The sequence below is a fragment of the Opisthocomus hoazin genome, chromosome Z, assembly GCF_030867145.1.
Source record: "Opisthocomus hoazin isolate bOpiHoa1 chromosome Z, bOpiHoa1.hap1, whole genome shotgun sequence".
NCBI classification, from domain to species: Eukaryota; Metazoa; Chordata; class Aves; order Opisthocomiformes; family Opisthocomidae; genus Opisthocomus; species Opisthocomus hoazin.
In genome coordinates this window covers 19074582-19100796 of record NC_134454.1, presented here as the reverse complement: position 1 = coordinate 19100796, position 26215 = coordinate 19074582, and the positions used below count along the sequence as shown (strand labels likewise).

The following is a 26215-nucleotide window of genomic DNA, read 5'->3' as shown; positions in this document are numbered from 1 at the left end:
GTATGAATAGACTAAATATTAAATTCACCAACAAATAGGAACTTTTGTCACCCGTCCACTCTCTTGATGATGTGACTATATCCACTTTGGGTGTCTGCTTTTGCAAATTAATCCTACCACTACCTCTTCACTTCCCATGTGATGAATGCTCCTCTCAGGGCTGCTGAGAAACAAGGAAGGTATCAAAGCCAGATGTCCTCTGTCCTTTTGTCCTTGGCCTATGCTCGCCTTTTGAAGGGAAAACTGTGCTGTATACACTTCAGACAATAACAACTGCTGGAGCAACCACTGTAACACTGGTGAATTCAGAACCTATCCCTTATTGAAGCTGTCTTTGACTCATCTGTCATTTTTCACTTCTTCCCATTCCAGACTCTGAGCCTTTTCTCTCCCATTCTGCCCTTTTAGTTGGAATAAACTTGTAATACAAGTTTATCCTGACCGTGATTAATCTCCTGAAAGCTCACTTTCCTCATATTCTCCCTGAAATCTAAGTTTAGAAATTAGGTTCAACAAGAATTACTACTGTTTCCTTCCAAGGGCTGAACGGTGAATCTTTTGCTCTTTTTCCCTTTGGTCTGTGGAACTCTCTAGGAAATGCAATACCACATCCCTTGCATATGAACAAGACTGTCAGGAACAAACAAATAATTCACAGCTGTCTACTGAAATACCACCCACATTCAGGACTTCAGACAACATGATTCTATGCACTACTTCACCATTTAGCTGAGACACAGGACTCAGATGCTGCTATCTGTTATTACCCATAGATCATTCTCAGCCATGCTTCACTTGACATGCACCTCATATAATTTTCTTTTTACCTCTCATTCAGTGTGTCACAGGGCTCTGAATTATCTTTTGTATCTAGTTGTCCACTAGCTAACTGAATGGCATATATAGCTAAGTCTCATTAAGAGGACAGTTCTCATAGGTTGGCTGAGAAGATCAGGTAAGGAAGAAGCTAAGGCAAATGGAAGCCCCAGAGATACTGTGATATGCAATCTCTCAAATGAGATTTTTGCTGACCAACCACCTCCATCTTTAGTGTTTGTTACTAGAGGTCTTCCATTCCTATTCTGTCAGTCTCTCTATAACAGCAGTTATCCTGCCTACACAAATTTCATTGTCACTTACTGCAAAGGAAAAGGATTTCCGTGACAGCTTATAGTAACTACCTTTTCAACAGACTTGAAAGAAATTTAATTAATCTCTCTTCTTTGGAGCAAATGATTGTTATTCCACTAGTACTGTTATGCAAATGCAACAGAAGAATGTCTTATGAATTAACTGAAAAAAAATAGCAAATTTGGTGCAGGGGGAGGTAGAGAGAGAAAGGTGCATGCAGGTAATAAATACACATCTGTTAGTGTTATTTAAATACCACAAAAAAGAAAAAAAATCAGAAAATTCTCAACTCCTACTTACATGATCTAGTGAGACTACTACTGGATTAGCATGATAAATATTGGTCTGCTAACTTTGAAGATGCATTGAAAAAAGATTATTTTTTTTTAAGAAACAGACTAAAGCATAGAATGCAATAGTTATGAAGGACATTCCAAATACTTTAAAGGGGATGTTCTGGATGATTTAGGATGGGCTTGAAAAAGTAGTTATTATGAACCTTTCTAAATTCCAGATAGAAAGGGAGGAATAAATGCGAAATGAATAGTTCTAGCAATGAAAGGGACAAAATCGTTATAAAATTGAACCAAGTTCAGATAAGATGTAAAGAAAAATTTCTGATCCTTGATATCTGTTTGCTAAGGGACTGTTGTGCTGCCCTGTAGGCAGTTGGCACAATCAGCATTGCAGCATTACATTATGATCTTTCTCTGGAGCTTACCCGACTACATGCACACAAATAAGGTATTAGTACTAGTATAGTCCATTCCTCTTATTTGTCAACAGTACCACTTGTAGGACAATTGTAAAAAGCTCTTAGAGGTTATATAAACTAAAGTTTATGCCTTTTCAGGACATATGATGTTCCTTGGGTGGAATATAATAAGAGCTTATAAGGAGGGAAGATGACACATCAATCTGCCAAGATGGACAGGCTTAGCAAGATTCACAAGAGAAATCAGATTCAGGTCATGGATGTAGCAGAAATACAGCCTCTGCACTGCTGTAGGTGCACTGCTGAGCTCCAGAACAGAAGCGCAGAAGACACTTGTTCACTTCAGACCCATCCACAGTGGTGGCACCCTGGTAATACGGCTGGGACGGGAGGCAGTGACTGTCGATGCCACAGAATGGCTGTTGTGTTGGGGCTCTTTGCCCTTGAGAGCTGGTGGTAATCATGCTCCATGAACCAGAATTGCACTTCAAAGTTTTATTACTATAATTTAAAACCTTGAATAATGTAGAGGCTGTCTTCATTGCATAAGGTCAACTGATATTGATGGGAAAGGAGTAGATGACTGTGATAGACGTAATTCAAAGAGGATGGGCACAAAGCCTTGTCCATTAATAGCCCATGACTCTGCAGTCCTCCCTGCCTCAATGATTGCACATGGACAGAAGGGACAGGACCTCCAGCATTCCTCAGTACAACTGAAGGCATAACTCATTAACAGCAATGTAACGTTTTCTGTCCTTTGCACAACGCACATGATTCAAAGGGACAAGGTGAGTTTCCTGCCTGAGCCCTGGTAACCAGTTTACCAATATTATACAACAGATTTGCTTTCTTCGAGGTTCTTTTGGCTTCAGAAAGATAGGAAAGCAAGCAAACAACATGCAGATATCTCAAGAGACAGTCTCTGTGTATCTTAAGCCAGATCAGGGATTCCCCAAGGAGTGGGAACTAGTGCGCCTGCTGGTGATGCACAGGGCCTGTTAAGGATGCCTCAGTCACAGAGCATCTCTCAATAGCTGCGCTTCTCAGACTTGCAGCAATGGAAAATGCTGAGGCAGCTGCCACCCCAGGAATGGTGATACCAAAAGAAAATTGATTTGGAAGCCCTGTGTTATAGGAAACAAAACAGATTTGTTCGCCCATTATGTCCTTCCTTGTGCTCCTTTACAGTAATTCAAATTTGTGAACATTTTATATCTAGCGGAACCGGCAGGTCTATTCCTAAACATAGGCACAGCCTCAGTGTTTTAACTTCAATTAGTAATACAGTGGACAAAAAAAAAAGGTTGTTTAAGCCTGAACAGTTCTGACTTTCAAAGATAAACATGAGAAAAAAGAACAAGCTGATTAATATTCTACTTTGATTTTTCCTCATTGCATTCCAGCTCCTTTGTCTCCCATTTTGTACATTTTGCCTCTGTTCACGAAACTCAGTGGCATTGCGATAAAGCAAGCTAGTGACTTCCCAAACACAGATCCAAAGTAGGAGACAGACACTTGATTTTTGAACAGCGGAAAGGACAAATAACCTGTTCAAGATACCCATCCATCAGCCATGATTCGACATCCTCGTTCCACAGCGAAAGTAATGGTCTCTGCAAACGGGAAAAGTCACACCGCCCAGGTACCTCACACGGACATTTTTCTTTCTCATGTAGCTGTAATAGGTCATTGTCAGGTAGAATAAGCCAGATTTGCTGTGGAATTGTTATATTTGTACTATGAGCAAGAAGTGCAAATAAAAGAGTGTGCAGTTGGTACTGGGAAAGGAACCGGCAGGATGCTTCAGAGAGTACTGCAGCAGTAATCAAAGCAGGCCCTGGAGTGAAGAAACAGTTTATTTCTATAGTCATGGAAACCTAGAAGTTGGAGCATCATCAGACACACAGTAAGGCAGATATTGCACTTACAGCTCACATACAGCTGCCCTCAGAAAGGCAACTGATACTGTCTTTTTCTCACTGTTCGGGAAGTACGCTCTGGGTAACCTACAAATACCTCATCAATTGGTTTAACGAATTATAGTGTTCCCCACAGCTGACCCTGCACAAGCCAGAAAACTCCCATGCATCTATTCTAGCCTCTTTGGAGCTGCCTGTGAAGACAGAAGTGCAAGGAAGGGTAAAAACATAAGGAAAAGCTTTATTAATGTTTTGTCAGGGAGAAAAGATAATAAATGAGGGAGGGGTTACTGAAGAACTTAAAACAGATGCTGAGTAGCTAGTAAAATCATGTTATCAATATTGAGATCTGAGACACGAACCTGCTGTGTTATGTGTCACATCTTTTAACCCAAAGCATGATGCAGAAATCAGAACAGACATGACTGCTACACAGCTGGCATTTATGGGTAACCCTGGAAATATCACCAAAAAAAGGTCATTCATCAGACACGTGATGGAGGATTTTAGGGGAAGTTTTTGACGGAAAGCATTCTAGCCCTAAAGAAAGACCTCCACATCATGGTCCATGTCTTGTAGTTAGAAAATCAATGAGACAGGCAGTTTGAAACAACCCCAGCTTAGAAGGACTGATTGAAGAGAGATAGGAAGCAGAGCCATGGCACTTCGGTTATATCTGGAGCGCTGGGAGGGTTCAGTAAGGCCCAGATCTCCTGACACTAGCTACTAACACGGGACTTAGGTGCAGGAAAGAAGGACGGACACTTTGTCTCGATCACCTAGCTCTAGGCTGGGCAGGTAAGTTTCCCCAGTTTGTACCTGAGTACAGGGGAACAACTGTCCAGGAAACTGGGCAGTTGTCGCCTGCCTAAGTCCTTTTGCAATCCAGACAGAAACAGATTTGCTAACATTTACTGCCACTATGTGCCTTGTGAGCCTCAGACCATGAAAATGAAGGCTAAAAGTGATTTAAATGGACTAGTCTGCTCAGTGTGCAGACATGTGATGAAATACACTGAACAATTCTAGAGAATTTTCATTCTCTGAATGACACTAGAGTTGTGAATTTCCAAGACTTTCAGAGACACGGAGTAGATTTTTATGTACTCCCAGAATGACGACATTTAAGCCTCAAAACTCCCAGGTAGCACACAAGACATTCATCTCAATTCTTTCTTCCTACAGGGCACCTAAAATAATATATTTTTGGTATTTGCCTAATCATTTCTTCTTTCACAGCATTACTTCAAAGAAGTGGATTTAGCGTGTGGAGTATTACACTCAGTACAGGTGTAGTTCTGGATTTCATAGCAACGGTCTTGAGTGACACTCTAGGCTTTTTATTTTAACTTTCAATTTTCCCATGCCACTACAGTAGGAAACATAAAACACAAACAATTCCTTCACAAGAATGATGCATTAGTGTACTATTCGCTAATTTGAGGGACAGAAATCTCATGGAGATCCAAAAGAGCTAGATATTCTGAACTGAATTATCCATGGTGGGCTTCTGGGTCAGTGTAAATTAGACTTCCATCTGCCATCTATTAAAATTACTACGACAAGAAGAAAACAATTAAAATTCGGCTCTGAGGTAGACTAAGAATAATTTAAAAGAGCACGGCATTACTCAGACTCTTCTGTCTCCAAAGCAAGGACCTATTAAACATACTTCTCAAATTTTTCCAAACAAATAAATTCTTAGTGCTTGTGTTCAGTTTTTTACTTGGTTATAGTTCAGGCTCCAGGCAGGTCAGTGAAAAATTGCACAAACTGTAACTTGTACACGCATAAAATGTGTATGTAAACAATGCCTTCCCTCTTTTATGCTCTGAGGAACTGGGCTGGCAAGGAAAACCACACTCTACAGAGCCCTCCATTTAACCAAAGAGGGAAACTTTTGCCTTTTCAGTTTGGAAATTGACTGTGTTCCTGCTTTAATTGAAAAAGTCAGTGAGAGTTTTTCCACTAAGGCAGAATTTCCCCCAACAAGTTAAAATTACTAATGGTTTAAATTTTGCAGCAATTCCTGGAATCTCAACGAGTGATTCCTACCATCGCTGTCTTTGCTGTGGGCTGAGCTACATCTTTATGTCCAAACAGACCACAATCTGGTCATGGGACATGCATTTGTACATAGTTCACTGTCTCAAAAGCATACGTATAAGTTGATGTTTTTCAGGATGTGACATTACCTTTTAAGACATTCTAATCCTAAAAAAAGAAAACTGTAGATCATATGTTCAGTAGCATTCTGGTGATTATCGTACAAAAATATTTCTAGTCACCAGAATCCAGTATTTTGACATACATTCACAAAATAGCCTGCTGTAGGCATCAAAACTTCCTGGATGCCTTTGGACTCAGCACCATGGTCTGATTACAATTATGCACTAAATGAGCTATTGCAATTGTCTCTGTGCAAACTCTTAGCAGCAGCAGCAAAAGCACAAAAACATGACTAAGGTTTAACTTTCTCTCATGGTGAGCAAAGTAGCATCCCCTTACCTTGTGACCTAAAAAGACAGTCGTTCAGGCCCAGCTGATGTGTTGTCAGAGGTTTTACCGCAGAACTTTGTATGTATTGGGGCCCTAAATTTTTGTCACTGAGCACATGAACGTGTACACAGGTCTGAACCCAGAAAACATCTGGTCCCACCAAGGACAGCCAGCTAGCAATTTGTGGTGCTATCCTTGTATGTTCTGCATTTAGTCAATAATGATGAGGTTACTTTTGAGCAAAATACTTCTGTGTCTCATTCCAGGGAAGGTTCACAGCCAAATGCAGAGAGGTGTGCCCTTGCCACTAACAGTGAGGTGCCTGTCTTGTTTACAGACATAACTGAAGACACATCCTGGATCCTCTACAATTTTTTCATTCTCATCCTAGTTCTATTCTTTACAGTATTTTTGAAAGTCAAGTTTGCTTTGGTGCTAAAATTCGTAATTGCAAAGAGGTCATGTTGTCTACCTTGACTTTAGTAAGGCTTTTGACACTGTCTCCCATAACATCCCCACAGAAAAACTGACAAAGTACAGGTTAGGCAATTGCACTGTGAGGTGAACTGAAAACTGGCTGAATGGCCAGGCCCAGAAGGTTGTGATCACCAGCACAAGTCCAGCTGGACACAAGTCACTACTGGTGTACCCTAGAGGTCAATACTGGGACCAATACTGTTTAACATCTTCATGAATAACCCAGATGATAGGGCAAAGTGCTCCCTCAGCAAGTTCACAGATGATACAAAACTGGGAGGAGTGGCTGATACATGAGACAGTTATACTGCTATTCAGAGGCACCTGGATGGGCCACAGACATCATCTGAGAGAAATCTCATGAAGATCAACAAGGGATAAATGCAAAGCTCTGCATCAGGGGAGGAATAATGCAAGGCACCAGTACATGCTGGAGGCCAACTGGCTGTAGATCAGCTCTGCAGAGAAGGACCGGAGGGTGCTGGTGGACAACAAGCTGTCCATAAGACAGCAACATCTCATACCAAAGGTCGCGAACAGCCTCCTGAACAGCGTTAAGAGCAGCACCGCCAGCATGTGGAGGGAGGTGATCTTTCCCTTAAAAACTACACTGGTGAGGCCACACCTGGAGTACTGTGTACAGTTCTGGGTTCCTCAGTACAGGAAAGAGATGGACTTACTGGAGTGAGTCCAGTGAAGGGCCACAAAGACGGTGAAGTGACTGGAGTACCTCTCACATAACAAGAGGCTGAGAGACCTGGGACTGTTCAGCCTGGAGAAGAGAAGGCTCAGGGTGATCTTATTCGTATGCATAAATACCTGATGGGTGCGAATGAAGAAGACAGAGCCAGGCTCTTCTCAGTGATGTCCAGACATAAGACAAGAGACAACAGGCAAAAATTCAAAACCATAAAATCTCATCTGAACAAGAAAACACTGTTTCACCATGAGGGTGGTCAAACATGTTGCCCTGAGAGGCTGTGGAGTCTCCGTGCTTGAAGATACTCAAAACCTGACTGGACATGGTTCAGAGCAACCTGCTCTAGCTGACCCTGCTTGAGCAGGGGGGGTCAGACTTGATGGTCTCAAGAGGTCGGTCCCTTCCAACCACAGCCATTACGTATGACTCTGTGTGAAAGAGGAAAAATGACTAGTGTGCTTTATGATTATACACAGGCCTGCTTACTCATTCCAAATGTACATTTCTGACGCTTAGAAGGTTACCATATTTCTTTTACGAGATGCAAAATATCTCATCAACATCCTGAAGAAGGATGCAGGTGAACAGTGAAAACCATGACGCACAGACATGTCTGGTCCATTTGCTTGCCACACATTTCAACACTTCTTGCACACAGGCAGCTAGTACTTTTGTCTTCAAGAGCAGCAAAGCTTTACATAGTCTACTGAACCAGCTTCTCTTCTTTATCAGTCTTGTTTCCTTTCCTAACATAGCAGTGTAGAAAAAATAAGCCCTTATTTTCTGTGTAAATTGGATACGCCAACGTCAGAATCCAAGCATCTCGTTCTCATCTCTGTATACGAACTTAACTCCTGCAATCTGCAATCTTTAAAATCCAAGCTTGTGTTAGTAGTTATAAATGCAGTTTACTCATACTGGAATGTTAAACATTAAATACCAGCATAATATTTTTAACAGCATGATTCTTGTTTCCCCTCGCAAGTGCTGGACCAGGATATGCTTAATAAATAATTAATTCCATCGTTATCCTAAATATATCAGTTACTTCTGAAGACACAGGCCCGACTTCACTCACAAATAAAAGCTTGTTTGAAAAAAGAAACATGCTACTCTTATCTTGGCAGCTTTCCCTGGATCTCCTGTCACAGACTCAAGTTCAATATGATAAAAGTAGGGTTCAATTTTCCCTTGCTTCTGTCTCATTTTCTCCTCTATATAAAAATGTTGCTGTCTTGTCTCTTAATTAAAACACAAAGCCCTTTTTATTCCTCCTTCTGTTCTTCTCTCCTTTACATACCAATAAATGCTTCACCTCCCTTAATTTCTTTGAACGCAGCCCTTGACTATTTTCTGATGCCATTTCTCACTCTGCCTCTTGCACATCTCCTTTCTGGATGTCTCCATCCTGCAGCTCTTGGCATTCTCCATTTCAATTCTAACACGGGGTTCCTGTCACCCTGTATTACAGATATGCCCCAAAGGCCTTGGCAGCTTCCCTTATGCTCTTCCTGTCACAGGCCCACTTTCGGGTGCACTGCTGAAATGATATTTTTGGCCATGAACTTTGAGCAGCCTGGGAGTTTCAATATTCAATATTCAGTATTCAATACCCTATTCTTGAAAGCACTTTGAAAAAAGCGCTTCTTGAAAACATTTCATAGTACGATCAAAATTACCCTTGATTTTCTAATCACAACTTGCTCTCCTTTTCTGCAGCCAAATGTCTGATGGATTTCCACGACCACTCAAGCAAACAACAAACACCTGGACAAGAATACACTCCCAAAACAGAGGCTTTGTGGAGATGAAAGGCGACAGCACAGTGACAAACATGTCCTGATTCATTGTAGGAAGCTAAAAGAAAACAGTCACAATCCTTGTTTCCTCAGTAAAGACTTAAAGAATAAAGACAAGTTTGTTTGGTTTTCTTTACCTTCCCCCCTACCCCTGTCCCCAGAAAGGCTATTTGACATCCAGGTCTGTCTCTTTGCTTTGGGCTCGCTCCAGCAGATCTTTCCAAATCTTTCCTACTGGGTAGAGCTGTAGTAGGGTAGAGCTGTTAGCAAATTCTAGCAAACCATGGCAGGGTTCCAGCCAATGGCTTGCTTGCTTCTTCCAACAGAGAGAAGCTTTGTTCTTCTTTCCATAACCCCTTCCTGGCCACACACACTCCCTCCCCACACACACTCCCTCCCCACTCTCTTGCACTTCCCCAAAATTCCTTTGAACCAAGCATTCCAAACAGATTTTTTTTTTATATAATTTTTTTTCTAATTTATAGTTTTCTGTCTGGTCAGTGAATTGAATGGACTCATAGAAGGATTCATCAAATGTCAGAGCTCACGCAAGGTACCTCATGAGAGTTTGTTGATACCAGGGTAGTGTAGGCGAGGAATCTCTTTTTATGACAGTAAGCTATGAGATCAGCTCTCCCTTTCTTGTGAAATGACAAGATGACACTACTTACAAAAGTTAACTCTGTACCAGAGAATACACAGATGCAGCTTTGGGCTTACAATTTGCAACTGTTTAACCCACTCCTGAAAACAGGGAGAAAGAGATATAAGAATCTATAAACATGTATGTTCTTATCTCACAGCTCTTTATAACTTAATTTCCAGATAATGGTGCTAATCCTTCGAAATCCATTCTTAATCTAAATGTATGCAATCTATACTTCTCATTATAGAGTTTCATCAGATTGTTTTTAAAAGTTATTTCTTTTAGAAAGAAAGCTAAACCACAACGATAAACTCATTAGCTACCAGTATATTTCTGGTCATACCTGTGATCATACTTGATATGATTAATGGCAGAATGATGAGTTTGAGCATTCTCATCAACACTTCCCCAGGAAAGGAAAAGTAGAATTTATCCAGGTTAGACAGTTTGCCATATTCCCGTACCAGCATGCCGACTCCAATACCTAAAAGACACATAAAAAAACATGACACAAATTAGCAGTAATTTGTAATAGAGACATGGGGAAAAATCAGGAAAAACAGAAGACCAGTAAAACAAAAACAGTGAGCAACAGACACATGTTTACAGCCATGGTGGAACTTCTAAAGCAACTTATAGAAGAGATATTTCCTTTTCTGTTCTATATATTGATGACAGGCACAGTAATAACACACATAATTCCGAACTTGGAGGATGTCTTTAGGTATGCCTTTAGAAAAATCTTGATTATGCCCTCTGATTATCAGTCCAGTCCAGCAGTGACTTTTTTACCTGCTTTCACTAGCTCTAGAAGACTGGTAACTGGCATTCAAAAAACCAATATAATATAAAACCACTACCATACATTAAAGAAGGAAAGTGATATGATACAAATATTTTAGATAATTTGTATTGGCAAAAGTATGTCTACCCAGCAGCAATGCTTTCACTAATTGCTAATACACTCTGTGTATTTCACACTCATTCCACTACATGACCGACCTACAAAATACCAGACTATAAGATAATCAGTGACTGAGCCACAGCACAAAGTACCTTTGTACTTCCTCTTAGCTTTGAATTAAATGAACTACCAGATAATTCTAGATTCTGAGACAAATCACACATAAGAGTTCTACCAACAGAAAACAAATCATAGGCCAAAAGACAACTCTCTTCAGTTTGACAGGCAATGCCTTTATTTTACATTTCACCATGATTTTCAAATGAAAATCACTGGTATAGGAAACGTGTTCATCAGTGTTTAGAAAGCATTATGACTGCTGTTTCACATATGGGCTTTGTAATGCTTCAGTCCTGGCTAAACTGAGTATCAAGAGATCCGATTTCTAACTGGATTCAATGAGAGACATGGCAGCTCAGAACCCTTCATTACCCACTGAGCGCTGAAAGGTCTTCTTCATATGAATAGCCTCACTGAAGTTAATGAAATTATTTGCACCCCTTGGTATTTTAGTGACATCAGTGATGTGTATTTCGCAGCAGAATTGTTACAACAGCACAAGAAGGTGTTACCAGTCTACCTTTACCAGCCTCGGTGGCTCATGGAAACTTGCAGGGTCCCAGAAAAGTTGCTAGTGCCCAAGCCAAATGTAGCTCTTCCCCCAGTTTTATTTTTGACGGTATACAAGGCATTTAAGTCAGACATTGCTCAAGAAGCTGGTGTAAGTCTCACTGAACAGGCTTACAGGATGCATTTCTTATTTTAAGTGACTGAAGTTGTGGAGGCAGACAACACCAGCAAGTTCAAAACCAGATTTAAGCAAATCCACAGACAGCTAGTCTGTACTGTTGATACTGAAGGAAATAGACAGCGATTCCACACACAATTCTCTACTAAAGAATAAACTCAGTGTCTTTTAGAAAGTAAGGATTTTTGTAAAAATCTTCCCTAAAGATTCACCATGGCTGTGGTTTGTGGTAGTTCACACGCCACCTGGATGGTAGTTGATGCAGAAATGTCAACTATTAGTTACTTTCACAGAATTTGCCTCTGAGAGCACAACAAGACAATGAACCATCTTTTCTGTGCTCTATCTGCACCTGCAAAAACAAGCTGAAAGAAAATAGAGGCAGATTATAAACTCCTACCAAGTCTTTCCTGGTAATAAGGAGATGCAAAATGAACAAGTTAACCTTTCAGGCAAATAGGCTGCTCTAAGCAACTATTAAGATTTCTGATTTAGGAGTCACCTGTGCCAGTGAACAAGGACAGTTCAAATTCCTTGCAATAATCTTGAAACTCCATAGCCTTGAACATACTTGCAATATTATGTAAATGACCCAGACCAGCGAATGATAAGACACGATGATCTCTATTTCCAATCTAGTGACTAAACTAAATGTGTCCAAAATAATTAGTCTGCACTATAAGCCCAAGCAAGATAAAACTCTATTTGTAAAATGGTTACATGTATCGAAGTAAGTTGCTAAGGCTTTGATCCTGAAAACACCAGTGTAAACAGCTGAATCTAAGCACACAGGTAATCTCCATGTCTTCAGACTATTCGCACAACTTAGCGCAGGCACATGCTTAAATTACAGCAAGACTAGACTGTATGTTTATTAAAAGTTGTGTAATGCCACCTTTACTTTGAGCAGGTGTGACTAGGACATGTTCTAATTCTGTGCCTTTCATTCCAAGTGGTGACTGTCTGACCAGCTGGGAAGTTTGATCATTGTACACTTTGCAGGATTACTACCAGGTAGAAAGATTCACCCTCATTTTCATTCTCCACAGTTCTCTTTTCCACTGCTTTGGATTTCACTACAGAAACTTCCCATGTGCTGTCAAAATTTGAGCAGGATTTCCTTAAGCTTTTTCGCTTACATATTTGTATTTTCTTTTTTTTTTTTTTTTTTTTTTTTTTTTGTGAGGATATTATTGATCTAGTGGCAGTAACTGAAAATAGACTTCCTCATTCCAACAGTCTCTTGAAGTTATATTATTGCTCTCTCTTCCTTGTTTATGTTATTCCTTTACCAGGCAGAGCTCTTATATCTATATTAACTTGTGTAGTATGCCAGAATACAACAAAATGCAGCTACCTTTTAATTGGAGCTAGTACCTACCATATACTGCTTGAATTTAGCATGGGAATATAGGAAGAAATTTTATTTTGTAACAGTAACCAGAGAAGGTTTGAAAGTTAGCAGAATAAATTTGCTTCTGTACCGGAAATGGACATATATAGAAGTTTTTGATCCTTGTCTCAATAACCAAGTTCAACTGGAATTTTCTTCCTAGGAATTTTAACGCACAGAAAGAAGTGTGGCCTAGCACAAACACATACCACATGGTCGTCAATGCTTTTGACATCACATTGATTACAGCAGGTCTAAGCAAGCATAGACAGAAGTCTTATAAAATGTTGACTTCTCTACATCAGTGCTACTGATACTCCACCGTTTCTGAAACTAATTCGATGTGCAATTACTTCTAACAACCACAAAACACCCTACAGTAGGAAAAGCCTCTATTATATACTAAGATTTTTTTCTTTCTTTTAATTTCTCTCTTTTTCATTTATGGAATAATTCACTTGTGCTTTTTTTAAAGAGCTAAACATCACTTTTCCTGCTTGTCCTCTTCCTCTCTCCTCAGTTTCAACTACTCCACCTTTCTTCTTGACCCTGATAAATTGTTCTTTCTTTTCCATCCCCTCTCCTTGCTCTTCCTTCTTGCTCATATAGCTAAGGTAGACTATGATTTTTACCAGGAGAGCGATCCTCTAGTTACAGCTCAATGGCATGTACTGCTCAAGGTCTGGACTTCTGCAATACTAGGCAGAAGCAAATAATGAAGGTGGAAAAAACAGTACAATCCAATGCCTTTTTTTTTGTTTTCTAAGGCAAATATCTCCTTGCAAGTGTGCATAGTACAGCACGCGCTGTATAGAATGGCGTCTACTTTTTCTTTCCCACCAGCCACTGACACAGAAAGCGAAAGGTGCAGCCTGGGTCCCTGCGATTGCAAGCCACGAAGAGGCCACAGGAAACCTCTTGTCTGAACCAGCATTAAACAACACATGTCTTCGCTCCTTGGCACTACTCTCCCAGGTAGCACATTGTCTTTTTACAAGCTTGGTATCAGACATAAAATCCTTCAAAGAAAGGCTGTAAATGCTCATTAAGAGAAGTGAGGGGCGAGAGTGTGAAGAACAAGAGAAGAAAAACAGTGTGGAAGAAGATCACTGAAAATTAGCATACCAAGAGAAATCTGTTTGCACCCACCTTTCAGGTAGTCCCAGCACAAAAAGCTAGAGGGAATACATGCTTCCCCTGTATGGGATGACCCATTTTTTTGTTGTGTTACCCAGGCAGAGGGGAGCAGAAAGTACTGCAAGTGGACAGGACCTGCAAATGGCTGCACTGCATGTAGCACTCAGTCCATCACATCTGCCAAGCCTGAGGCTCTCCAGGGCCTAGAACATGGTGTCTGTATCTAATAAGGTTGCAGAACTAGTCTGGCCTGTGTACGTGCATGCAGCGAGTGAACCACAGAAATCAGGTAAAATGTGTCTTGAGAGACCATTATGTTGTAAGTTCTACATATCTGCAAAGCTAACTCTGTGACATTTGGGTATTTGGTGAGCGCTCTTTTACCACCATCTGCCCTGCATCCAGAGTATGTCTTTTTTGCATATCATTGTTGTTTCTGAAATGTTGTCTACGGAAAAACGCAAATTATTTGCATGAGAACAACTGTAGGACTACTACATTTTTCTTCAAGTACTGGGTTGCAGTTCATGACACCGATTTGGAAATGAGTAAGAAAAGAAACACACACCCTCTTCGCACAAATTCCATAATCTCTGGGCTCATCTACACTAGCACACATAGGGAGTGTCACAGATTGTCCTACAGCTATCGTAAACTTGCAAAAATGTGCTGTTCTCTCAGCAACCACCTGAGCAACCAAATGTAGTGACTAGTTACAATTTGTCAAGAAGTGATGGTTAAATCCTAATGCCTTTTTTCCATAATTATGTGGGGTCAAAACAATTCAGACCTTGAATCTGAAAACTCAGAACCCCCGAGTAGCTGCATTCTGTTCAGGGCATGCAGTATGAAGCGACTGTAGTTACTTGCTTATGTCATTACCGCTGTGTGTTAAGATGCCCTCCAGAACCTGATTAAATCTTTGATAACAGGATAGCATCATACTATGCACCTCTACTTTCTTTATCTTCACTCACAGGCAAAACAACTCACAATTTAGAAAGAAGTAACTGAAGTCCACACACAGACATGCCTGGTCCTAAGTCTCACTGAAAGATAATATAAACCAGATAAAATAGGAATCTAGCAGGTAGGAATCCCACATATGTTATTTGCACTCACAGATGACAACGCTGATATGGGATCCATGGCGTTAGTGTACGTGACACTGCAGAAATGGCACATCACCTTCAACTCTCACTGACTTTACTATGGCAATGAACCATAAAGACAATGAGAAAAGAAATTCAGCATATATTTCTGGAGAACAAATCATCTGTTTCGTAAAATGTTCTGAAGTACACCATGTCCCTCTCTGAAAAAAGTTGCGGTATTTATTTTTCCTCTTTTCATATAATTCCAGCACATAGAAGCCCCCTTTCACTGGAGCGGAGTTAGCGATTCTGGCTGATACTGACAGACAGTGGGGAAATTACAGGAATTTTGCTTTGATATGGCATTGAAAGAAGAAAAAAACGTGGGCATGCCTCATGGTCCAAACCTTATACTATTTAATTGTACTGCAGCAACACGGGTTGTGCTATTAACAAAGTGATAAAGTTCTTCATAATTTCACATGATACGCTGTTCACATAACAGACTAAAATACAGTTACTTCTATCATACAGGTGGGTCTTAATTGGATTATCTTTACAACAGATGATTCATGGGATGCAAAAGGCTGGCAAACAAAGTTTGCTGACTTGATTTGAAACACAGTACAAAACACGCAACATAAACATGTCAAATTGCAGCACAAGCAGGCAAGATTTTTGCAGCCTGTGATATAGCCGGAGTCCTTTTGCAATATTTTATAAAATCTATTTTTTTCTGCTCCATCTAGAGTTTCTGTAATATCACTGGCTGTCTCTTAACTGCAAAGAAATACACAGTGCCAACTACAGAACACTAAAATAACGGACGTAGAGCAGATTCTTACTTATAATAACACTTCTAAATTTATTATTTCAGCTTAATAATTCAGCGCTCTTTGGATTGTTTTTAATATTGTGTAACATTACACATTTTACTGTTTTACATTCTACTCGACAATTAATATTCCTTCTAATAAACGTACTGATGTTGACTGAAAAAAACATAGATTCTTAGAAAACCGCAGGCAACTACTGAGGTCGGACTTAGTCTCTGGGGTATAATTGCATGGCAACAGATCTTAACTCTCTGGATGCCACTGTGGCCCAGACTACCAGCTTGCTTGCATAGATACGTGACAAAAAGTCCTCTCAGAAATCTTCCAGCAGGAGCAAGTTCCCAAGTCAGATCTTGGTCTACGGAAAAATATTTGGTAGGAATGTATTGGAGGAAGGTGTGGTCATTCCTCCACCGTGGTGAGACTCTCTGTGTCCTCTCTCCGATTAACCTGTTAAGGGTGCAGTGGTTGTAAATTCCTTCACACAAATGACATGCTGGCACTGCACTGTAAGGGAAGTTTAGGTGGACAATGACTCCCTGTGATGGACCTTCAGGAATGAAGGCAAGGTGGAGCATTGGCCAGATGGGTAAAAAAACCCCTGCTTCTCCAGCCGTGGGGTACTTCCCTTACTCACAGCAGGTGTGAAGGCCGCTGCAACCGGCAAAGCCACGTAACTCCTGCTACTTTCTGTGCTGCGGGAGCCTGGAGCAGGGCTGATTAACACAGAGCAGCCTGTAGCAGTCACTGATAACACAGAGCAGCCTCTCTGCAACGCAGCCCTGCACAGGGCCCACCCCAGCCTTAGTCAGACCAAGGCTGGTTATTTCATTCAGCCAGGAAAAGGGAAATAATGGTCACTCTCGTGTGCCTATGAGCGACCACAGTTCTGCTGAATGCTGACCCAGTGTTGCCCCACAACGGCAATGTGCAGATGGCTAAGCAGTTTAATAATTTAACAGTCTCTCCTACTGGACTCTTAGATTCTTCTCATTTCTCTAAATATGCTGTAGATTAATTTCATGTGTACATATCTTCCAAATATTTTCAGTACACTGACGTAACTTCCATTTGGGAAAGCCAAGATATAAGAATACAGTTGATGGAAAGGAAAAGCTTTATGATCGTCTTCATCTGTACATGTACCTCAGGGCAATAGCGATAACTGCTGTACAGAACCTACCTATAGGAACAGCCCATCAACATGCAGAAAAAATACAGAAGTGCTGCGAAAAAGTCATTCCTTGCTTAGTCCTTAACTCTGTTAAGACAAAATAAGACGTGTCAGAGACATAATCTGCCTCTTTCACAGCTTTTCAACAAACTCGGGACTCCTTCGACTTGTGAAGTTAAGTACAGCACTTACAACCTTAACATAACAAACACCATATTACAAAGATTATGTCATGAATTAAGCAATCTGGGGAAAAATGACTGTTCTTTCCCAGCAGCTACACAAACCAAATTTCCTCATGAATTTGGATGTGTCCCACTGAAAGTACATGTTTTGCTGGGGAATACTATGCGAAACCCATCAAGGCTTCAGGAAAAGTGAACTCAAACTGGAACATAAACAAAGAAGGACTGTAGAGTGATGAAAAGAATAAGGAGCATACCTTCCGAAAGGAGATTAAAGAGCTTAGTTTGTCCAACTGTGAGCTAGAAATACAGAAAATGGTTGACTAGCAGAGTAAGAGCAATGTTTTAACAAACGGATGCAAACTGAACCTGAATACATTTAGACTGGAAATGGTAAGGCTTTCAACAATCAGACTGATTAATACAGATCCCTAGGAGGATGTGCAACACCAAGAAGCCCACCCAGCTTTAAAGTGGAGCATGATACGTTATAGAAGTTTATGTAAAATGGTGTAACCTGAAGCAGCAGTAGACTAGATACGATAACCCAGGAGGTATCTTTCTATCTCATATTCCTATGTCTTACAGTAAAATTGAAACTTAAAGTGACAAAAGTAACCTGCCCTTCTTCTTTTTGCTCTTCTCCATGACCTCTTTCAGCTGCCACTACTCAAGCCACTAGCATTCTCATTCACCCCACCCACCTCTAACTTGCGTGCCTTCTTTAACTATGACCCCCTCCTCTGCAGTCATCCGGACATGTACAGGTCTTGTTGCTTCCTCCATGTCTCCAAATCCACTCAATTTTATAAAATAGTGCTTTCATTGTGACCCTTTCATCACTCATTTCAGACACTGTCATGCCCCCAGTTCTGGTGTTCCTAGTGTCTAACATTCTGCTTACATGGCCTAACATACTACAAGACCAATAGCACCACTCCAATGCCACCCAAAAAATCAAGAGCTTCTCACCCTATCTTGTAAAAGGCCACTGATCCGTTCTCTTTCCACAACATCTGCTTTCTATCCCAAAGGTGTATAAGCACCTTTGTACATCCTGTATAGCTCAAAAGATATTAGCCTAACAGAGCACATCAGGAAAAATGCATCTTCATTTAAACCCTTGAAACACACAAGAAACTAAATGGTTGGCAACGGTGTGAGAAAGGTGAAAAGCTAGCAATTGGGAATATCTGCCACATTCTGACCCTTGTTACAGCTTCTGTTTTAAACTGTGATGAGAGGAAAGGACAGAAAACAGGACATACTGTTCCACCTATCCCCTTGCTGGAAGGGCAGTGGAATGATTCTGACTGTAATAAACTGAGATAAGCAGCCGGAATGGCGATTTAGAGGAAACCGAAGACAGACAGGCAGTGACAGCAGAAACATCATTATTCTGAAATTAATGAGGACATCAAAGCATTGAGAAATCAGAGATATGACCTAGAAAATTAGTTCAGATTAAGCAAGGCCAGGTTGTTTGTGGTTCCAAAAGCATGAAAGGACCAAGAGATGGCTGTTTTGCAATATATTGTTAAAATACTTAGATTATATATAATCCATAGAAATTGTTATCACATCACATTTAATCTTCTGGCATGCTATCAGGTTCTCATGGAATGTGCAATATGTGGAACAATGGTAGACAGAAAAATATATCTGGAACATTAAGTCCAATATAGCCCTGATCTTCAGCATAATGTATGATACAAACATGATCTCACACCATGAGATACTGTTGTGGGGCCATAAGTAAGAATGCCCTCCACAAATCCTATGAGGCTTTTGTAAAAAAAAAAAAAAAAAAAAAGGCAGATTTGCAAACAGTGCAAGTGTTGTTTGTGAACAGTCTCAAACAGAACTTTATCTGTTTGATGGGGTATATAAGAAGAAAGTGTCTTTATGCTTTGTTAAGATGTAAACAGAAACGGAAACATATTTTTGTAATTGCTTTGCAGTATTTTCCCTTAAATAATACTAGGAAAATGGAAATAATAAATATTTTGCCGGTATTAGTATTGGTGTTAAGTGTTTCAAATGGAAAGAAATATTTCATTGACTGGTAGCTTTGGGGCTTTGTAGAGTGTGAACTGACCTTAGGCTCACACCTTCCAAAGCTCCCATTGTTTAAAAGCTCAGCTCCAGTGACAGTTTCACTTCATTCACATGAAGTGAAACCCAGACTTTATGTTAAAACAAGACACAAAATACACGGACAACAGGAAAACAGAAGAACAAAAAAAAGTTAGTTTTTCTTTGCTTCAAAACAGTTCAAGAGCAAAAGAGGCACCATGCTTAACCTCAGTTATCTTTGGTTTCTTTTGTTCGCTGAGTTTCTGTCTCAGAGCATTTTTGATCCTCAGCAGTATGTGAAACCCCCAGATGAAAATGCTGGCCATTCTGCATTTCACTTTCTGTCTTTAAGATTAAATTTAGACATTCTTTCAGAATTGCTGGGTTTCACAAATCTCCGAACAGATCCCATCCTGTACTGAGTTGTATGCAGTGTGACAGAGAAGAACTGACAGGTAAGCATCACAACTGTTCAAAGATGCATAAAAAGTCATAAGTATCATCTATGCTGCTGTAAATCACATCTGGAAGACACCAGAGTCTTCTGTTAAACTCCCATGCTGCCAAAGTTGATTCAGGATGCCTGGTCTTCACTTGTATAAATCTCGAATTGATAAAATGTTACGCGTCAGAATTCAAGAAATAAATCAGATGTTTGCTTTACAACTGTACTTGCCAAAACCGACAGGATAATAATTCCTTTGCTTTAGTATATTCCCTTTAATTTTTTTCCTGCTGTGAAGAAAACAGCTCTGTTTTTGGTAGTATCTTTCAGGAGGCAATGAATCTGCTTCATTGTTTGTAACCTTCACGCTGCATTGAGCAAGCAAAGAGAAATGGTACAGAAGATGGCCTAAAGTAAGTTAATGGGCCACTTTCTGGTAAAGGTACGAGGAGCTGGAAATGAAAAACGATGAAGCCTTACTCCATATCCAGAACAGGCTTATTTTAAAATTCCACTTGTCAGAGACAGAAACAGCTTAGTGGGAGAAACTGGAAGACTTCATAGGTTTATGGGGTTTAGAGGCTGAAGGCTACATTTGCAAAAGAAACTTCTCACCCTCAGGAGTATGGCGAGCTCCCTGGATTCAGGGTGGCCTTCCGTGCGGTGGGAGGCTGTCAATAAAGTGACATGTTACTAATTACTGCATTGTTGTCTTCGCCCCGCGAGACACCCATTCTTGTCAGAACGCAATGCTGGGCTTCCAGTGCACGGAAGCTTCCAGCATGTGCTGGCACTGCTCTGACACGGGTGAATTTTAAAGGAAGCAGCTATTAAATCCCCTCGTCGCTGGTTGCAGAGGGAGCCTAGCCTTCCTACCCACAGTTAGCAGGTGTGAGTGCACTTGACTTTTCTTTTTTAAACACAGACCTGTGAACAACATATATTCTTCTAGGGAGATATTACTCCTTCATACTATAATACAGAATAATAATTTTCATTAAAGAGAGTGGATTTTTGTCCTATGGACTGCTGGAGTGATATCGTAACACGCGACACAGACGCTCCAGCGGCTGCTGCACCCCCCAAACCCCGTCAAACCGCTGCAGGTGCACCACCCCCCGCTCCCGCCACGCCGGGGTTACGGACCGCAGCTGCCCCGTGCTTCACCCCGACTCTCGGGCGCGGGGCGCGAAGGCGGCCCGGCGCGGGCCGCAGCCGCCGCGGCCTTCCCCTCCCCTCAGCGCCCCAACCGCCCCGCGCCGCCCGGCCGCGCCACCGCGGACAGCGCCGCGCGCCGCGCCGGGGGCGGGGCGACCGAGGCAGCGGGCGGCGGCGGGAGCGGGGAGGCCCGCGGCCGCCTCACGGCGCGGCGCGCGGGAAGCAAGGGGCCCTGCGCGGCGGCGGGCGGGACACCAGCGTTCAAAAAAATGGCAGCCCGTTCGCGTGCGCCCTCCGAGTACACAAAACGATGTCGGCTCCAGCGCAGTGGGCTGCTGCAGCGCGGTTCCCCGAGACCACGCGTCCCCAAACCACTCGCACCTCCACCTCCGCGGTAAGAACTGAGCGGTTCTGCTGAAGAACCGCCCAGGACCACAAGCTATTCCGCTGTGATCCGCGGACTAACAAATGAGTAAGTATTTACACGTCGTCAGCCTTTCACCTTCACAGAATCACAGAATCACAGAATGTTCGGGGTTGGAAGGGACCTCTGTGGGTCATCCAGTCCAACCCCCCTGCCGAAGCAGGGTCTCCTACAGTAGGTTATAGAGGACCTTGTCCAGGCGGGTCTTGAATATCTCCAGAGAAGGAGACTCCACAACCTCCCTGGGCAGCCCGTTCCAGGGCTCCGTCACCCTCAGAGTGAAGAAATTCTTCTGCATGTTCAGACGGAATATGACTGGTTTGGCTGGGTTGCAGCAGTGACCTCCTGAAGACAGAGAGATGATGAAAAATAGACGCTCTGTGAGAACCCTGTGAAGCGTGACTTACAGTCTGCCCTGGCAATTGTCCTTCGGAAACCTGTTTCAGGGTGAGTAAATTTCAGGGATATTTCTAGTTTCTTTTGACTTGACTGTACAAACTGGAAGCAAGATGACTTTACTAAAGGCCAAAGCAGCACTTGAAGTTGACTTTGAAACCACTTTTGTTCGCTCAGCTGCTTCAGGCTCAGTAAGGCCAGCAGACCAAAACGATGCAAGACGCCCCTCCTTTCGCAGTTACCTGCGTCAGGCTGCTACTCCCCTGCCCCTCTGCCTCCTAGAGAAGGGCAGCGAGACAGGAGAGACGCAGACGAGCCCCAGGCTCACCTCCGAGGCAGCACAGACCGCCCGCTGCCTGCCCTGAGCGTGCACTGAGAACGAACAAACCACGGACTCGCTTCTCAGGCCCGCTGTTCAGGCACATCTCACCAAAGCTCTACAAACTGCAGGCCTCAGAATTAGCACTGAATCTGAAATTCAGTCAATTTCAGGCTCCAGATCTGAGCTCTTAGATCTCCCCACACTGGTTTAGTGGTCTCAAACATTAGAATCTCTGCTAAGGCAAGAAAAATAGCCTCTTGAGTCTCGATTTTTTTTTTCTCTTTGAACAACACATACAGGTGTTTTCACCAAAAAGATGTCACATTCTAAAGACACTTTGCGTACTTTGTAAAGAATTCCTCCCCCACACACAACTACTATAAAAGAAATTCCAATGTTTTGGAAAATGTAAATAACAGGCAAATGATTAAATGTGTCAGATACAACACACAAAATAATCACTCCTGAAGGAAGAAGCGTTTGGAATTCTGAAGTCCTTCTGTCTGGTCCTGTCTCCTCTTGTCAGAGATGTGCACAAGTAATCAGGAAACCTTTTCAGCTTAGTAAGGGTACTAGCAAAGATAAGCATATCTCCCTAGGATGCTGAACACGGCTCTGGTAATGCTGAGCAAAAATCATGATTTCATGTGATAGTGCTGGAATACCCAGCACTTTGCAGCACAGCTGGGCAGCTTTCACAGCACGTTTCCAGAGATTGCTCATTCGGTATTTCCACTCCTCGCTCATGCACACTTTTCTGAAAAGTTTAAATGTATTTTCTGCTTTCAAAATGATAATTGTTCCTCTTCTGTTCACGAGCGCTAGATTGTTCCTCCAAACTAAGAAGATTAATAAACCTCAGAGCGATTTCCCAGCGTGTATTAAAGAAAGAATAAGTATGTAAATTTAATTACGAAAGGTTTGTGGACTCCAGGTGTATTACAGACTTTCCTCAAGCTGTAACAAAAAGATAACATACAATTCAACTGAGCTATCCCTAGAATAGTTTCACTGTTCTCCTTGTGTAACTTATTTCACCTCCAAGAAATACTGAAAATCCAGCAGATACATAGCTACCTGTGAAATGTAATTAGGTCTAAAGCTCAGGGAATTTTTTATGAAGACTCACTTTGCCATATAATAAAGCTCCCCTGAGTTCTGGACTGTTAATTACAGTGTAGCTGGCAGAGAAGTCCAGCGACACAGGAGGTATCTGGGTGCCTGTCACTCTCTCTCTGTGAATTCCCATTGGGTATTAGGGGGATTAGAGTCAAATTGTCCCCACATTGCCAGGCTCCACGGCTCTCAGGGAAATCCCATTCCAGAATGATCAGCTTGCAGGATCACATCACACGCTCCAGCTCTAGCCACCTTCACTGAAGATAATGAGAGGGGAGTTTTTCTTAATCACTTCTGTAACTGGGAAGTGAGCATGTCAACTCAGAAGTGCACCTGACAGGAGCACATGAAAACGCAGTTGTACGCACACAGACACGTACAACGTACACGCGCTCCTCCAGTTGCTACAGCCAGGTTTCCACTGCGAGCCCTTGGCCCTTGGTACACAGAACTCACAAACATCCTTCCACTTACTGAAGGGGTGAGAAGGGACTGGGACCTTTCAAATACTGAGGAAAACACACATGCATATGTAAGCTTATCACAGCTTATAAACAGCTGGGTGGAATTCCAGAAGAGTAATTCTCTCCTGAACAGGCACACGTAGAAATGGGCATCTTCCAGCCAAAATTCCAGTCAGCAGAAAAGCCACCCGAGAGAGCCCCACCGAGCAGCAAGCGCTAACGGGGTACTTATAGCAGCGCTTCTCTACGGCAGCAACAACGTGAAGGAAGCTCTGCTTGCTTAGCATGCAAATAATCACCAGCAGAAAATGAGAAGGGGGTGTGACCAGGGCCAAAATCGCGTCCTACGGAGAAGCCTCTTCGGCCGAGTCATCCGGCAGCTTCCCTCGGCCCTTTCGCCCACCTATTCTTCGTAAGATGGCGTTCGACACATTTCTCCTTCAGCAACGCCGGCCGAGGAGAAACCCTCCCGCCCCCCCGACGACACCCCCGGAGCCCCACCGAAAGCTGGGGGGTACCGCCGAGCTCCCCCAGCGCCACGCCGGCTCCGGCCACCCGCGGCCCCCGCGCTCCTACCCGGCACCCTCCCTCGCAGCGGGGCCCCAGCGCCCCCGCCCGCCGTTAGCGCCGTTCGTTAGCGCGGCACCGGCGGCGGGCGGGGCCCCGCGGACCGCATCGCCCCGCTTCGCCCGGCCCGGTCCCGCGGCCGCGGAGCGCCCCTCGCCGGCGTCGCCCAGCGCTCCGCCGCCGGACCCGGGCTGTCGCCGCGGTGGCCCTGCGATCGGCAGGGCCGGGCGGGGGGCGGCGGCGGCGCCGCGCTCCCTCCCCGCCGCCCGCCTCCCGCCTCCCCGCCGCCGCTCACCCATCAGCACGGCGGCCACCGTGCTGAGCAGCAGCCAGTTCTTCCTCAGGAACCCCGGGCAGCTGCATCCCTTCTTGCCCGCCTTCGCCATAGCCGGGGGGGGGAGGAGGGGGGCGACGCGGCCGGGTCGCGCCACACCGAGACGAGCCGAGGCGAGCCTGCCTGCGTGCGCTCCGCGTTGCTGCGCGCGTACAGCGGGGAGGCGGGCACACTGCACCTCACCTGGCAACCGGAGAGCCCGGCCCTCCGCCCGCCCCTCCCTCCGCACGCCCCCCGCCTCCCTGCCCCTGCAGCCGGGAGGCGCGGCGGCCGGCCACCCCCCGCGGGCCGTTGCCGCATGCCCGCCGGGGCTGTGCGTTGGGCGCGGCGTCCCCCCGGGGAGCGGGCGAGGCCGCTGCCCGCAGCTCTTCACCCCTCTGACTGCACCGCCCCCGGGCCGCAGGGCAGGGCGAGGGGAGGACGGAGCAAAGGCGGCTGGTGGGCCCTGCGGCCGCGGGCGATGCGGAGCCGTGCCCAAACCCCGCCGTGCTGCCCCGCTCCCGCGCCCTTTGTGCCGCAGCCCGGGCCGGGCCGGCGGGTTTTGCGCCGGAGGGAGCTGCGAGCCAGCCCCCGGGGTGCCCCGCGGCAAGGCCCGGCTGCCACAGCGCCTGCCAGGCGACCCCCGGGCCCTGCGAGGCGGTGCGGGGGCTGTGGAGTCGGGCCTGGGCGGCGGTGGGTGCCGGAAAGCCACCGGTGGTTGGGCGGGGGGGCAATCTCCAGTAAATGTGGAAGGGAAATACTCTGCCCTGTACTCCCGGTGGGAAAACTGAGGGTGGGGTGGACGGAAGCGGCTGGTAGGTTTTCGCACTGGGTTTTGTCCTGGTAAGTTTAAACACCAAAAAGGTGAAGAAGCATTTATTTCTCCACGCAGCTCCTTGACGATGGTCTCCTTCCCCTCTCTCCCCCCCTCACCCCCCCCCCAGCATGATTAAGGTGTATATAATACTGGGAGCCGACTCCCTGTGGGACTGGGGTAGGGTTTTCACTATCTGTTTATAAATTCAGGATTTTCAAACCCAGAGATCAATTGGTAAATGTAAGCAACATAAAAAGACCACTGTTGTCTTGCCGAATGACATGGAGAGTGCGGATTGAAAGTTTAATTTACTTATTTGATTACAGTTGACACCATCCGTTCCAAAATGTATGCTAGTGAAGTTTGCATGATTTCTGTCTCTGATGTCTGGGTAACTAAGGCCTGAGGTAGATCAGCAAAAAATGCAACTGAAACCTTGTCCATTTTCCTCTTCACAGGGAGCTGGCTGTTCTGGGTGATAGCCTGGGGAAAGAGACAAATACGTACCTTGCTGAGACAGGGAAGAGCACTGAAATCCACCTGGATGAGAAGCAAGAGCCATCCTCTATCCCAAGTGTTAAAACCTGGAGCCCGCTGCATAAATTTGTAGAGAGACTCCTGAAAAAGTGGCCTTATTTTTCAAATGTGTAGAGCAACTGCAGTAATTTGTCTGCATCTGTCACCATCAGGAAAA

The 26215-nt window shown here is 43.8% G+C and overlaps 1 protein-coding gene across 3 annotated transcripts in view; it reads right to left on the bottom strand.

The window, feature by feature from the left end:
- Positions 1–24898, bottom strand: part of SLC1A1 (solute carrier family 1 member 1) — a 53608-nt gene extending 28710 nt beyond the window's left edge. For 2 of the 3 annotated variants that reach the window (XM_075410761.1, XM_075410762.1), the window contains exons 1-2: positions 24687–24898; positions 10233–10373 (exon numbers count right to left, since the gene is read on the bottom strand). In XM_075410761.1, the coding sequence (XP_075266876.1) occupies positions 10233–10373; positions 24687–24777 (232 nt within the window). In that variant the 5' untranslated portion in view covers positions 24778–24898. Of the gene's footprint in view, positions 1–10232; positions 10374–24123; positions 24208–24686 lie in introns of those variants that run through there. The other variant, XM_075410763.1, reaches the window with a different exon arrangement.
- Positions 24899–26215: the final 1317 nt, after the last annotated feature.